This window comes from Panicum virgatum, chromosome 1K (assembly GCF_016808335.1).
Source record: "Panicum virgatum strain AP13 chromosome 1K, P.virgatum_v5, whole genome shotgun sequence".
In the NCBI taxonomy this organism is placed as follows: Eukaryota; Viridiplantae; Streptophyta; class Magnoliopsida; order Poales; family Poaceae; genus Panicum; species Panicum virgatum.
The window spans coordinates 22,196,706-22,210,121 of NC_053136.1; the positions used below are offsets into that span (position 1 = coordinate 22,196,706).

General features: G+C 43.8%; 1 protein-coding gene across 1 annotated transcript; it reads right to left on the reverse strand.

Moving 5' to 3' along the window:
• Positions 1-2,335: 2,335 nt before the first annotated feature.
• On the reverse strand, positions 2,336-11,261 carry LOC120699547 (guanylate-binding protein 7-like). The gene is made up of 14 exons (XM_039983552.1): positions 10,770-11,261; positions 9,669-9,830; positions 9,415-9,480; positions 8,603-8,746; positions 8,392-8,505; positions 8,152-8,253; positions 7,865-8,050; positions 7,061-7,150; positions 6,857-6,991; positions 5,780-5,902; positions 5,383-5,468; positions 4,045-4,657; positions 3,888-3,965; positions 2,336-3,790 (listed from the first exon to the last, which is right to left on the reverse strand). The coding sequence occupies exons 1-14, from the start codon at positions 11,115-11,117 to the stop codon at positions 2,750-2,752; spliced, it is 3,288 nt and encodes a 1,095-aa protein (XP_039839486.1). The 5' UTR covers positions 11,118-11,261; the 3' UTR covers positions 2,336-2,749.
• Between the last annotated feature and the right edge of the window lie 2,155 nt (positions 11,262-13,416).

Genomic DNA, 13,416 nt, shown 5'->3' on the forward strand with positions numbered 1-13,416 from the left:
AGGGAGGCTCGAGCCCCCTCCCCCCCCCACCCCACCCCACCCCACCCCACCCCTACCCCCAGGAACTCTATGGAGCCCCCTACGAATTTAAGATGGAAGGAGGGAAGGGGAGGCAGGAGGAGGAAGAAGAGCAAGATTGAGCCCTGCGTCCGCCACTGCTCACGCACGCTAGCATCACCGGAACTTGCAGGCACGCGCTCCTGTGGTTGCTGGCCAGGTAGTAGGCGCTCCTCTGGTTGCTTAGAGTCGGATTTTTTTCTCATTTACATGACGTCACGTGAGCGCACGAGCATAAGAGCTGCACTGGGTCGAGTCATATAATTGAAGATAACCCGGACGGACGAGCTGCACACGGTCAAAGTCCCGATCGAAGATGACTACACGGGCTAGAGAGGGGGGCGTATGTTGAGTGTACCCACCTGGCGGTGATTACTAGGAGCAACTCCAATGGCCTCTTCAAACGAGACCGATCGGTAAAAAAAAGAATAAAGACGGTAAAATCGACTTCCAACAGACTCGCCATGTCTATCTGCTCGCTTTCCGGCTCGACATGCTCGCGGCCGCGCTCGGCATCTATTCCGAGGCTTCGCGCTCGCTATAGCCCCCTCCCGCGCGCTCACCTCCCCTTTCTCGCGAGCTCCCCCCTCCTCCGCTCCCTCCCGCCGCCGGACGAGGCCGCGCAGGACCGGCGCTGGGCGAGGCGAAGCCGGGCTAGGGGGGCGCCGCCCGGGGACAGCGGAGGTGGAGGAGACACGGCGGGAGGTGGATGTGGAGTAGGAGGACGCCGAGTTGCGCTGGGCCGCTGAGGAGGACGCGCCGACACTCGCACGCGCAGGGAGGTGAGCCGCCGGCCGCCCGCGCCGCAGGGAGGTGGAGGAGGCACGGCGGGATGTGGGAAGGGAGGTGGAAGTGGAGGACGCCGCCGCTGAGCCGCGCCGGGCCGCCGGGGAGGACGCGCCGATGCCCGCGCCGGGGAGGTGCGCCGCCGGCCGCGCACGTCGCGGGGAGGTGGTGGAGGAGGAGGATGCGTGTTGCGTCGCGGCTGAATCGGCGGCGGCGGCAGCTCCTCCCCAGCGCCGACCTCCGGCGGGGTCGAGCTCCATGGCCGGCGAGGTGGAGCTCCCCCTGGCCGGCGGGGTCGAGCTTCCATGGCCGGCGAGGTCGAGCTCCGATCCCCCTGGCCGGCGGGATCGAGCTCCCCCTGGCCGGCGGGGTCGAGCTCCGCTCCCCCTCGCCGCCGGGGTCGACCTCCCCATGACTGGCTGGGTCGAGCTCCGCTCCCATGGCCCGCTGGGTCTAGCTCCGCTCCAATGGCCGGCCACGTACCACGGCGTCGACAACCACCTCTGTTCCCGGAGATCGATTTGCTGCTACAGGAGGTGGACGTGGAGCTCGTGGAGAGGCTACGGGCGACGGACGACGCCGGCGCCGCACTCGAGTCGGCCGGCAGCGGGGCGCGGCGGCGCGGACCGCTGCTTTGGAGGCGCGCGGGGCGCGGCGCGGAGCTGCTCCACCTCCAGCTTGAACCCGCCGGCGTGGCCCTGATCGCCGGAGATGCCGTCCTAGGCGCGGACGGCAGGGAAGGGGCGGCGGACGGTGAGGCCAGGCAACCGGAGGTGGCGATGGGGATCGGCGGCGGCATGGGAAAAGAAGAGTCTGTTGGATAGCATAGACTTATAGAGAGTCAAAATTAGCTAGATGGGTAGCTAAATTGTAATATGAAGAGTATGATTTAGAGTATTTTTTGGAGATGCTCTAATGGACCAAAAGTCAATATACTGCAGAAAAATTCTGTTGTTTTTAGAAATTTGTAAAGACAAAGATTGAACTTGCCCATCTACTATTAGCTGTAAATTGAGTTCAGCACACTGAGTCAAAAGATTATATTTCTCGGACTAGGGCGACCCAGACCGAGAAACACTCGAGTATGTCTGGCTCCTTGCCATGGGGCTCCTTACCAACGCGCCCAACAAGACATTAGAGGCCTACCGGATGCGCTGTGAGGTTGTTTGGCTGGGGGAGCTAAATTTTAATCCATATCATATAAAAAAATCTTAATATTTAAAAATATTAAATAAAAATTAATTATAAAATTAACTGTAGAATCTTAGAACTAAACTACAAAAAAAATCTAATGAAATATATTAATTCATGATTAGTAGATAGTTACTATAGCATCACTATGACAAATTATAAATTAATTAAGCTCATTAGATTCGTCTATCGAATTAACACTCAGCTGACAAAAAAAATTTATAAACAAATTTTATTTGATACTCTAAAATAGTAAGATTCTTTTTTATTTTGTCCCTGAAAACAAACAATGCCTACGTCGTTTTGGAGAAAACACAATCAAATATAAATATAATCCACATACCACGCAACCGAAGTATTACACAGCTGTGACAGACTCAAAGATTTAAGCGTTGGCTTTGGGTAATATAAGACCTAGCTTGTCAAGCTAGCACTAATACACAAGCCTGATGTCATAACTCGACACAATCAGCAAGCTACCAAATACACTAGCCTAGACACAAGCCAGAAACCAACGGACGCAAATGCACCACCAAAATACAAACCAACCAGCTGAACCGGATGCCCTGGAAACAATTTAGGCATCAGTTTGTTATAAATATATAGGCTTCTAGGAGACCCTACTCTACACTGATTCCCACACTACTTTGGATAAATGTACACTTCGGGAACATACTTCACACGGCCAAAGAAGCAGACAAGTACTTGAGGCAATTTACTCGCACAGAACAAGCTTCTTATAAAGCGCGAGTATGTCCTTGTTAGGATTCTTTAGCTCTAGCAACTGAGCACCAAATCCATGCTTGGTTAGCTCCTCTTTCAGTTTTGCAATGGTTAACTTTTTGTAACTATCTGAGTTGCCGCCCTTCATATCCGTACTAACTGTGACACTGTCTTCTCCCATATGAACAGAACCACCATCATCAGTATGTATACCCTTTAACAGGCTTGTGTTGCTCTTGGTTCTTTTTCTACTCCTCTCTGGAGGATCGATGTCCATATCGTGGACAGAGTCGGCGCCTACTTCCTTATCTCGCAGCCTTTTTCCATGAGTAGTGGTCCGAAGCTTGCTATCAAGTGCAGTCTCAGCAAGACGGATTGATGTCAACTCCTGATGGAGTACATCAAGTTTACCTTGGGTGGATTGCAGCTGCAGAGATAAGGCCTCCGCACGCTTATTGGCTTCAGCTCTAGCTGCACGTTCCGTTTCCAGTAGACTCTCGAGGACATGGACAGTACTGGACCTTTGTTCATTGCTACGGCTCAGTAAATCATCCATTTCTTTCTCCCTCTCAGCAACCCTACTCTCAAGCAAAGTAACCTTGGACCAGGCATCAGATTCAGAACTACGCATCCTCTGGACTTCACCCAATAGATTAACTTTTTCCTGCTCTAGTCTGTCAACCTGTCTTTGAATTCTCTCAATAACTGCTACCTTTTCCATCGATAACCGCTGTGCCTCATCCTTCTCTTTCTGGGATGCAATAGCCTCTGTTCGAGCCACGTCAGCCAACTCAGTAGCTTTCTTTGCATCCCTTTCTGCAGATTTGTATCTTTGTTCTGCCTCATCATATTTCTTACATTCAGACAAGAACTTCTCTTGAAGATGGCTTTTTTCTTGTTCAAGCATTCTAGCTTGCTTTTCATATGATACCACTCTATCTCTTAGAAATTCTAATTTGTTCATTAATTCTTTGATTTCATCCTTCAAGCCTGCAGTTTCCTTGTTATGGCCCTGTGTTTTTGACTCTGCAACCTGAATAATGTTCAAGCATTAAAAACAATCATTCGCATATAACAGAATGCCGCGATTCAAGGGAAGACTGAAATGCTAACAGAAAAGTCATCATCACCTGCAAGCGCTCCGTCAATACACTTTCTTCACTCTCCGCCTGTCTAATCTTTGCAAGTAATTTCCTTATTTCTTCTTCCTGTCAGAAATGAGATGTCATGTATACATGCAAATGTCATAACAACGACATCAAACAAATTTAAAAAAATAGAGATAACCTTTTCCTCCAAATGTGTGGCAAATTCTGCCCTTATAGCATTCTCCCTTTCTTGTGCAATTTTGTTAATCTGTTCTTGCACTGATGCTAATCTCTCCAATGCAGTTTTAGCCTGCAGAGAAGCTGTTTCATATTTCTTCTTCCATTCTGCAGCCTCCTCTGTGGCAGAGGCTGCTTGTTCACGAGCTGCGCCCAACTTTCCCTCTGCAGAGCTGTATCTAGACTCAAGAGAGGCCAACTGAGCAACATATATATCTTGTTCAGCTTTTTCCTGAGAAGCAGATTGCTCATACTTTGCTCTCCAATCAATGCATTCATGTCGGACATGGTCAAGTTCTTTAGATATGCTTACACAGCGTTCTTCTAATGTGCTACACTTGGTCCTCAGGTTTGCAAGATGCCCACTAAGATCAGCAGAGGTTCTCTGTTTTTCACTTATGGCAGTTTCATAGCGCTTGAGATATTCAGATTTGTGTGCCTCATTAGCTTCAAGTTGCTTCTTTAAAAGTTCCAGTTGGTCCTCATTTGACCGACATCTTAGAGCAAAAGAAGTCCTCTCTGATTCAGCTTCATTTATTAACTTCAAGCAGAGGTCCAATATTGGCCCTTCCAAACTAGAACAAGTATATTATCAGATCCTTGGAGATGACAAGGAATCAACAGATTGAAATTTAGAAAATAACAAACAGTATAGAGCGATTCATTCAAATAATAAATTCAGGAGAACTAATGAAAAATATCAGAGTAAAATGCTAAGTTTTGAACAAAATAGCTCCAGCTGAATTGTATTAATCTTATGACAATTTTATTACCAGACACCACAATCAGTTGATATGGTACTAATCTTATGACAATTTTATTACCAGATACCACAATCAGTTGATATGCGCAACAGTGTAGTGTGTCTACAAATTGGATTTAAGTCACAGTACTTATACTTTGTGTAAAAAAAATCCATAAAATCATCACTTAGAAACATATAGTATAATTGTCCGTTTTGGTTTTATCAAGAAATATAAAACCCCACAAAACAATAAATTTGCAAGAAACGGCATGTAATTTCTTCCAAAAAGGTGTCCTATCACTTAAAATAGAGAGAAGTTCAATAAAATAAGTGCCAATAGCATAGCAAAAGGTAATGTTTCAATCACTTGTTAAATCAACATAATCTGGTAACACAATACGTTGGAAGTTGTATCTCTTAACAAACAACGTACTGCTCAAAAGATAATAATCTGGTGACAGAAACACTGAACATTGTGGTCTTCTAAAAGCAACTAAGCCAAAAAAGGTAACAAGAAATGAGCATGAAATTTCTAATCTCAGAGGCAGGACGAACCACTGTCTTAAAAATGCTGCAAGCATTCTCCATTTCGCTGGGCCAGTACAAGAAGTTTCATATTCAGCTAGTGAAGTTTCCAGGACCTGCAAAATTTACTGTGTTATCTCAACATTACATAAAATAAAGGGGAATGGAAACTAGTAGCTTAACTAACTAAAAACGTTGTGCAGGGGTGCAATCTAAGTAGTTGTAAAAGCTCTTGGAAATTTGACAGAATAATGTGCTCTCATATTTGGCCAAAACTCGGAACATAAATTGCACATCTAAGAAAAACACAGGCAGAAAAAGAAATAAGCAGAAAAAATAGGCAAAAAATATCAACAAAGAAGTTAGACAGCAGGTTAGGCAGACTGGATAGCTACACGGATTCAAGCATGTTTTCCTGAACAAATACCTGAATCACAGCAGAAACTTTGACTCCAGGAGCAGCACATGCTGCTCGGATCTTCTTCTCCATATTTTGTATAGCATTTGAGCACTGCTTATCAGCCTCTAAGAAAGCATTCCTTTTGTAATCCTGAGACAATGGAACAGTTGTTAATCCACGCCAGTAAGCCATATGGAAAAGGAAATAAATATGATTAAACAAAGTTAAAGAAATATAAACTGGACAGGTAGTATCCCACGAGGAATTGAACAATATTTTCAACTAAATAGTAAAACAGTTAACCATGTGCAGAAGAAACCACGTCAATTTGGATATTGAATATACCACACCTTAACTATTTGGTATGAGTTATGAAGATAAAACTGTTTGTCAGGGTGGGTGGACCTTGGAACCAAGTTCCACTATCACCATAGTAAGGGTTAAGTACATGCTTATGTGTTCGCCGCATGAACAGTGAGAACCTAAACATGCTTAGTAGTCACACATAATTTATGCTTAGGAAGAACCTAAACAACCATGTTTTCTTATTGAGCTGTGAAATGCACAACATACCAAAGAGGTATACAACTTAAGAACAATCTTTAACATGAGTCTTTTCAAGATTTAAAATGTCTTTTGCTCAATGAGGTGAGAGTATCAATAAGTTCTCTTTTTCTTCCACATCAAATTTCAATTAACAAAGAAAGTTTTAACACTTACCAATTGATCACCACGTTATGATTAAGGATCATATAGGAATATCAAAGCATACCTAAACTAAAGCTAAATAACTAACTTCGACACTATAAACAACCAATGGTCACACACCTATATCATTGTGAAATATTAAAATGTGTCCCAGTGTTTTAGTGGAGACAAGGTGACCCAAGGCGGTACACATGGATGCCTAGGCGACAAAGGCGTCACTGTTCCCCAAGGCGAGCTAGGTCCGCCCGGACAGCGGACACCTAGGCGACGCCTATAAAACACTGATGTGTTCTACGTTGTCAACCAAGCAATGTGAAGGAATTTGTTATAACTTACTAAATACAAAATAAATCAGGATCAACATAATCTTACACAAAAATGACAGGTGTACAGTACCTGAAATGCCTTTCTGCAGAAATTGTTAAGAACTTTCTCATAGTGAGCACGTGAAGTACCAGTTCCAACAGCAGCAGTATTGTATGCATCAAGTGCCTTTCTTAAAGCAGCTTCATGTGCATCCCTTAAAGCATCCTAAATTTACACAGTTAACAATTTGCAATGTATGAGCATGCACCAAACTTAATTGACCTTTAAACTTACTTCTTCAGCTAATCTGCTGCAGACGAAAGATGACATGTAAATCTCTGCAGCAGAATCATATGCTCTTCGGCATTCTGCTTCTTCTACGCTCTGCAGTCAAATGTAGGAGGCAGTTTAACCCAAGAATGGCACAAGAAGCAGTCAACATAGACCACAACCCCAATATTCTGTCGAACCTCGTATTTTCTTAATACGCTGCTTATCTAATAAAATTTGCAAAATACTACAGAGGTTTAGAGGCAAAGAATAAAAATTAATGATTTCTACATCTCATAGTGATTAATTACCAGGAAATTCTACTGTTTACATCATCAAAGCCAAGGATAGGTAAGCTTTGACAGCAATGGATAGATTTTTATGTGCTTCATTTGTCCCGAAATTTTTGCATAAATCTATTCCAATTGACAAAGTCCATTCTCCTTCCAAATGATGTACAACCAAATTTCTGCACATTCTCACGTTGATCAGCTATTATTGTCTTTTTTACCTTTTTTCCATTGTACTTCACTTTATATAAGTTTTTACTTTTTGTTGGAGGTTCATGTTGGGTTTTATCTCTAGCCTACCTGAACTTAGTTGGGACTCGAAGGCTTTTGTTTTTGTCGTCTTTTTAGAAATTAAAATCATTAAACAAGTGTTCGTATAGAAAAAAAAATAGTTGAGAGGTGACACCAAAATTATACAAAATAAAACAACAAGGTTCTATCACAGAGTATTGTTTTATGCTTAGCATTGTAGCACTCAACATGCATCACCCTACACATTACAGAAATGCTCTGAAGGGCATCGCTGAAGAGACAATACCTGCCAAGAGGATGATATGGTAGGCACAGCACCATTATTTAATGCATCCAGGAAGGACTGTGTAACACCAGCTAGTACCGGTCCTGTCATGATTGTACCAGCAACTTGCTTAGGCCTTGTCCTCTCAAAAATAAACCTTGTTAATTCATCCAGTCCAGCTTGAAATTCAGGCCGTAATTTCTCTAGCTGGTAAATGTGATTCCAATTTAAAATGTGCCAAACAAAGAAAATATTATTGCAGTGACATGCATACTTCCATAATGAAAATAGAAGAAAACAGAGCTTACAGGAATCTGATCTAGACGCTGAAGTTCATTTTCATTGTTCAATGGGCGCACCAATGTGAAACATTCTCTATCAGGAAAGAGCGAACGGATGGATTCACGGATCTAATACAATTTGCACATGAAATTGAAATCGTAAATAACATTGCAAACAAAATAATGCAAAAATCATTCTATAAGATCAGAAAATATTTGAATCTAATATATGAAATTCAAACCAACACAAATATAGTATGACAATACCTCATTCTTTGAAGAAATATCCTTTCCTCTACCGTCAAGAGGCCTCAGCGCAATTTCCAAGTAATCCCGTGGAGTTATCCTTCTATCATTTTCCACTAAATCTAGATAAAAATCCTAACAAAAATATCTTCTTTAGACTGGGAAAAACCATTCTGTCAACTTATCAAAGAAATTCTTAAAAACAACATTCCCAAATCAAAGAACCAGTTACCCTCAGTAGCCAGATGAAGATAGGTGAAAATTGCCCAAGCTCAGATGCAGTAGACCTCCCACCATTAGCCCTCACACGGATATGCTTGGTCATTTCAGTAACAAGTGAAAGGCGATCAAGGGCTGCCTCATCTATACCACCTATCTGCACGGGGCAATAAAATATATTTCTTCTTCCTTTAAACATGTTCAGTGAAGAGATAACACACAGTGCAACTAAGAGTTTATGTTTGTCATGTCCATGTGCTCGCATTATCATATATTTTGAATAGGAATAAGTGCATATACTACTCCTAGACTTTAGATTGCATACAGAATATATTCATTTCGAATTCAGCCACCACTAGTCTAAGCCCCTCTTGTTTTAAATTAAATAAAAGCTATACCTAATTACTTTCCTGCTGCAATGAATACCAGTGACCAGTTATTTTCCTTCTCACATGCTTTAGTCAGGCTATTAATGTCATCACAAATCAAGAAGCCTGTATAGATACTAGATACAAGACATCTGGTTTAAAGCATATTCTTGATGCTTGAGATGGTTTTTCCTGTGAATTTATTTGCTGGACAACTAGGCAACCACTGTCCAATAAAACTTAGGTGGAAGGACATAAAATCTGTACATGTTTTGCACACATACACAAAGCCCATTACCTTTTCTTATATTTGAAATGCTTTTGCTAATACATGTTATAATGGCCATTATGTATTAATTATTGTAAGTACAAATGTGAAACAGTCCAACATTTTTAGGGCTGAATTTGAGACAACCCTATAACAAAAGGCTTGGAAAGAAGAAACCATTAAGCACACCTGATTGTATATGAACATGCTCGATAGTAGGACCGCCAAAGAAAAAATCTGAATGCTGTAGGTGCCCTGTAAAAGAGGAAACATGTCATGTTTTTTTTCATTGTAAAGATAAAATAAGATTAAATGCATTCATGCATACTGGAAAACTAAGCATAAATCATGAAAAACATAACAACTCAACAGAACAACCACTGAAGATATCTAGAATTTAGAAGTGGATGGAAATAAAGTGAGTTCCCTAAGATATTTCGCACCGTCTGATCGTAGGCATCAATGCCCTCACTGTCAAGTAGCAGAAGACTGTATTCAGTTCCATCAAGGGCAGTTCTCTTTATTGGGGCACTCCACATCCAAAGGCCCTTGGTGCAGGGCCGATGGGTACTTGCTACTTGAAATCCGCTGCTCCTTCCTAGAAGCTATCACAAACACAGAAATAAGCATCATTCCACTTTAACAGGGCATTTGACAACAATATAATAATTTCTTGATGTTGGGACAATATTATTTAACATGTTCTAGAGGCTAGATGTATTAAAGAACATGTTTAAGACAACAAATTATTGATGTTTGAAAAGACTGCCAAAAGCCCAAAACTATCAGTCTGGCATGAATACTTTGCAGCCCAGCTAGCCCATTAATCAATGATGTAGAGCTATACAAAACCGGTGCATCCTTCAAATAGAACTTAAATCACAAGGGTTGTGCTATTCTTGTTGCTGTCCTCATACTTACCACCCTAAAATGAATATGAGCGAAAGGTCCATGTTCCACTAGATCAGATAATGTGACAAAATTGTCACACCAAATATCCACAGGAGCAATTATTCATCACAAGTTCACAACAATATAGCGATAAGCATTGCTTTGAGTTTTTTTAATAGTGATTACAGAAATAGAAATGCTAGCCATCTTTTAATTCCTTTTAATCAGAAGAATAGCACGTTCGTCAAAATTTATCAGCCACCAAACCAATCCAGCACATTACTAAAATTAGAAAAAGTACTTCTAAAAACAACTTCCGAAACACATAGAGAGCAGGGCAGAAATGCTATGAGAAAAAAAAATCATGTTTTAGATGTTCCATTACTTTGTCATTTCTTTTTCGAAAGACCATTACTTTGTTATTTCTCTGATGATCTGTAATTTGCACAGCCCGCAAAAAGTGATGTCTTCTTCCAGCTCCAAGTGGGACCAAAATCGTGTTAAACCAGCTGTCCACTATCTCCTAGAAGCAATTTCAACTTTTCCCCCTCCTCAATGGCGCCGATTCTAAGTTGACCAATTCGACCTACTAGTAACCAACCAGGGCAGGAGTGGACTCAGGAGGGCGCCGCGGCGAGAGAGGGTGTGCGAACCTGGTTAAGGATGAAGCTCTTCCCCTGGCGCGCGCGGCCGCACACGGAGACGACCCCGACGGGCCCCTTGACGAGCTGCAGCGCGGCCACGGCCTCCGGGTCCATCCGGAACCGGCCGCGCTCGTCGCAGTACACCAGCCGCAGCGGCCGGCCGCCCCCGCCCTCGCCCCCCGCCTCGGCGGCGAACGGCGAGCGCGGCGAGGACGCCGTCGGGGTCCACGGCGAGCGCGGGGTCCCCGTGCCCCCGGCCGCCGCCGCCGCCGCCGCCGAGGAGGAGGACGGGGACGCGTCGCCCCCGCGGCCCCGGTCCTTGGACGCGGAGCCGCGGAGGCCCAGCATCTGCATCATCGCGGCCTCGCGGCGCGGGGTGGTGTGCTGGGGGAGAAGGGGATTGGGCTCCTTCGTCTAGGGTTTTGGATTTGGGAGAGCCGGGGCGAGGGGATTCCGGGAGTGGAGCTGGCGCAGTCGCGCTTCCCGAGCAAGGAAGGGGGGGGGGGGGGGGGGGGGGGGTGGGGATTCGCGTTCCTTGGCTGCCGCCGCCGTTCCACGTGCCTTTAACAGTTGGAGGTGGAGGGCGGTTGATGGCCGCGCCTGCGCGCTGTGCTGGCTTCTGGGGCTTGGGCCGGGCGTTGGGCGTTGGCCGGTGGATGCTTTTCGCCCCTTGGATACCTGCTGGCACCTGCTGACTGCTGTGCCCCTACCACGGCTTGGTTCTCATCTTCTTTGAACTGTTCTACCGCCAATTTGTTTTGTTCTGTTGCTTGTATCAGCAATTCTTTTATCAGTCTCTCGGGATGAAGCGGCTGCGGCAAGATGGAAGAAGTGGCCGGCTTTTCAAAAAAAATAAGTGGCCTGGGGTATATGACCTCAGTTTCTCGTTTCATTTCTGTTACTGAAGGCGCTCCGGAGGCTCTAATAAGATTGTTTTTGGTCCTTCGGCTTTTAAACAGATGTTTTTGGTCTTGCTATTGCAGTTAAGGCAGGGGCCTGACCCAAAAAAAACTAAAAAAATCATTTTATTTGTACAGAAAAGTTTCTCTAACTTTTATTTCAAATACTAGTTAAAAAAGACAAAATATAGTTATTTAAACTGATTTATCGGTCCGGCGTGCCCATGCGAGCTGTGCCTTTTCTTGCTACCTTTCTATACTTCTTTAAAAAAACCTCAAATGTAATAAATTTTGAAATGCTGAGTAACAATACTAGCATCGCGTGAAATGGTATAATTTTGTAGCAGTGTAACCGTATCATGCAATACTACTTGTAACCGTACCTTGCAGTCTTCCTCTGCTACATCAGCAGATCAGCTAGCAAGCTGTAACAATTGACCTATTCTAATTGAGGCTAAATTATCAAAAAAAAAGGGGACGAACTTATTATATTACTATAAGTTTCTTTTTGTTTCCTTCGACCCATAATCATAGCTTGCCATTTCATAGGTGAGCATAGAATCTTTAGATCATAACTTCAATATATATAATTGGATATGATCTGCGAAAAAATAGCTTCAGACTAATTCTCTTTACATCAAACTTGTACGCCTTATTTATAACCGGTTTAGCTATACAACAAACCACCAAAATGTTTACAAACACCTTGAGGCAGTACGTGGGAAATCCCATCTTTATCGAGTGCTAAATAGTTTGCCAAGTGCAATCCTTCAGGCACTCGACAAACAAGCTCTTTGCCGAGTGCCACGAGAAAACCACTCCGTAAAATAAAAACACTCGTCAAAGAAGCAAGTTTGCTTACTGTTTTTTTACACTCGGCAAAGGGCTCGGTTGCAAGCATGGCAAGGCAAAGTTGGAGATTATCTTTTAGAAGGTGGCTGAATGAGGATCTTCAAGTTCAACTTAGAGAGATGAGGGACATGCTGACCTCTTTCGCAGTTAATAATGATGGTGATACACCCAAATGGCGATGGGAAAGCAATGGTTCGTTTTCTGTCAAGTCAACCTATGAGCACCTTTGCGTTAACGATCATGGAGGTCACTATAACTTGATCTGGAAAGCTAAGCTCCCTCTTAAGATCAAGATTTGGATGTGGCTAATCGAACACAATGCTATACTTACCAAAGACAACCTACTAAAGAGGAATTGGTCAGGAAATATGATGTGCACCTTTTGCTCAAAACATGAATCGATTGATCATCTTTTCTTTGAGTGCGATACCGCAAAGTATATTTGGAGCCTGGTGGCCTTTGTACTAGGAGCTAACCACAGGCCTACTTCTTTTGGGCAATTCTGGCTCTGGACTTCGACTCTTTTACCGCAAAGGAAACAATTCCACATGATCGGATTGGCAGCCTTTTGCTGGGCGATCTGGAAAACACGGAATAATATCTGCTTCGAAAAGAAACTAATCAGCTCCCCAACGGAGATTGTTTGCTTAGCTAGCTCCTTTTTGAACTATTGGGCAGGTCTACAAGCAGGATAGAGCAAGGAGGAGCTCGAACGCGGTGCAGCAACTATTCTTAAGACGGCGCTGCACTTTCACACACAGGCGTACGGCGATGACACTGGATTGGTGCTGCTTCATTGACGAAGACCTGTGGCGGCTTCCAGTTGTTCTGTGTGGCTCGGCATTTCCCCTCGTTAGCTAGTGGTTTATCTAGTACTTTTGGTTGTGCATGCAGTATAAACTCGT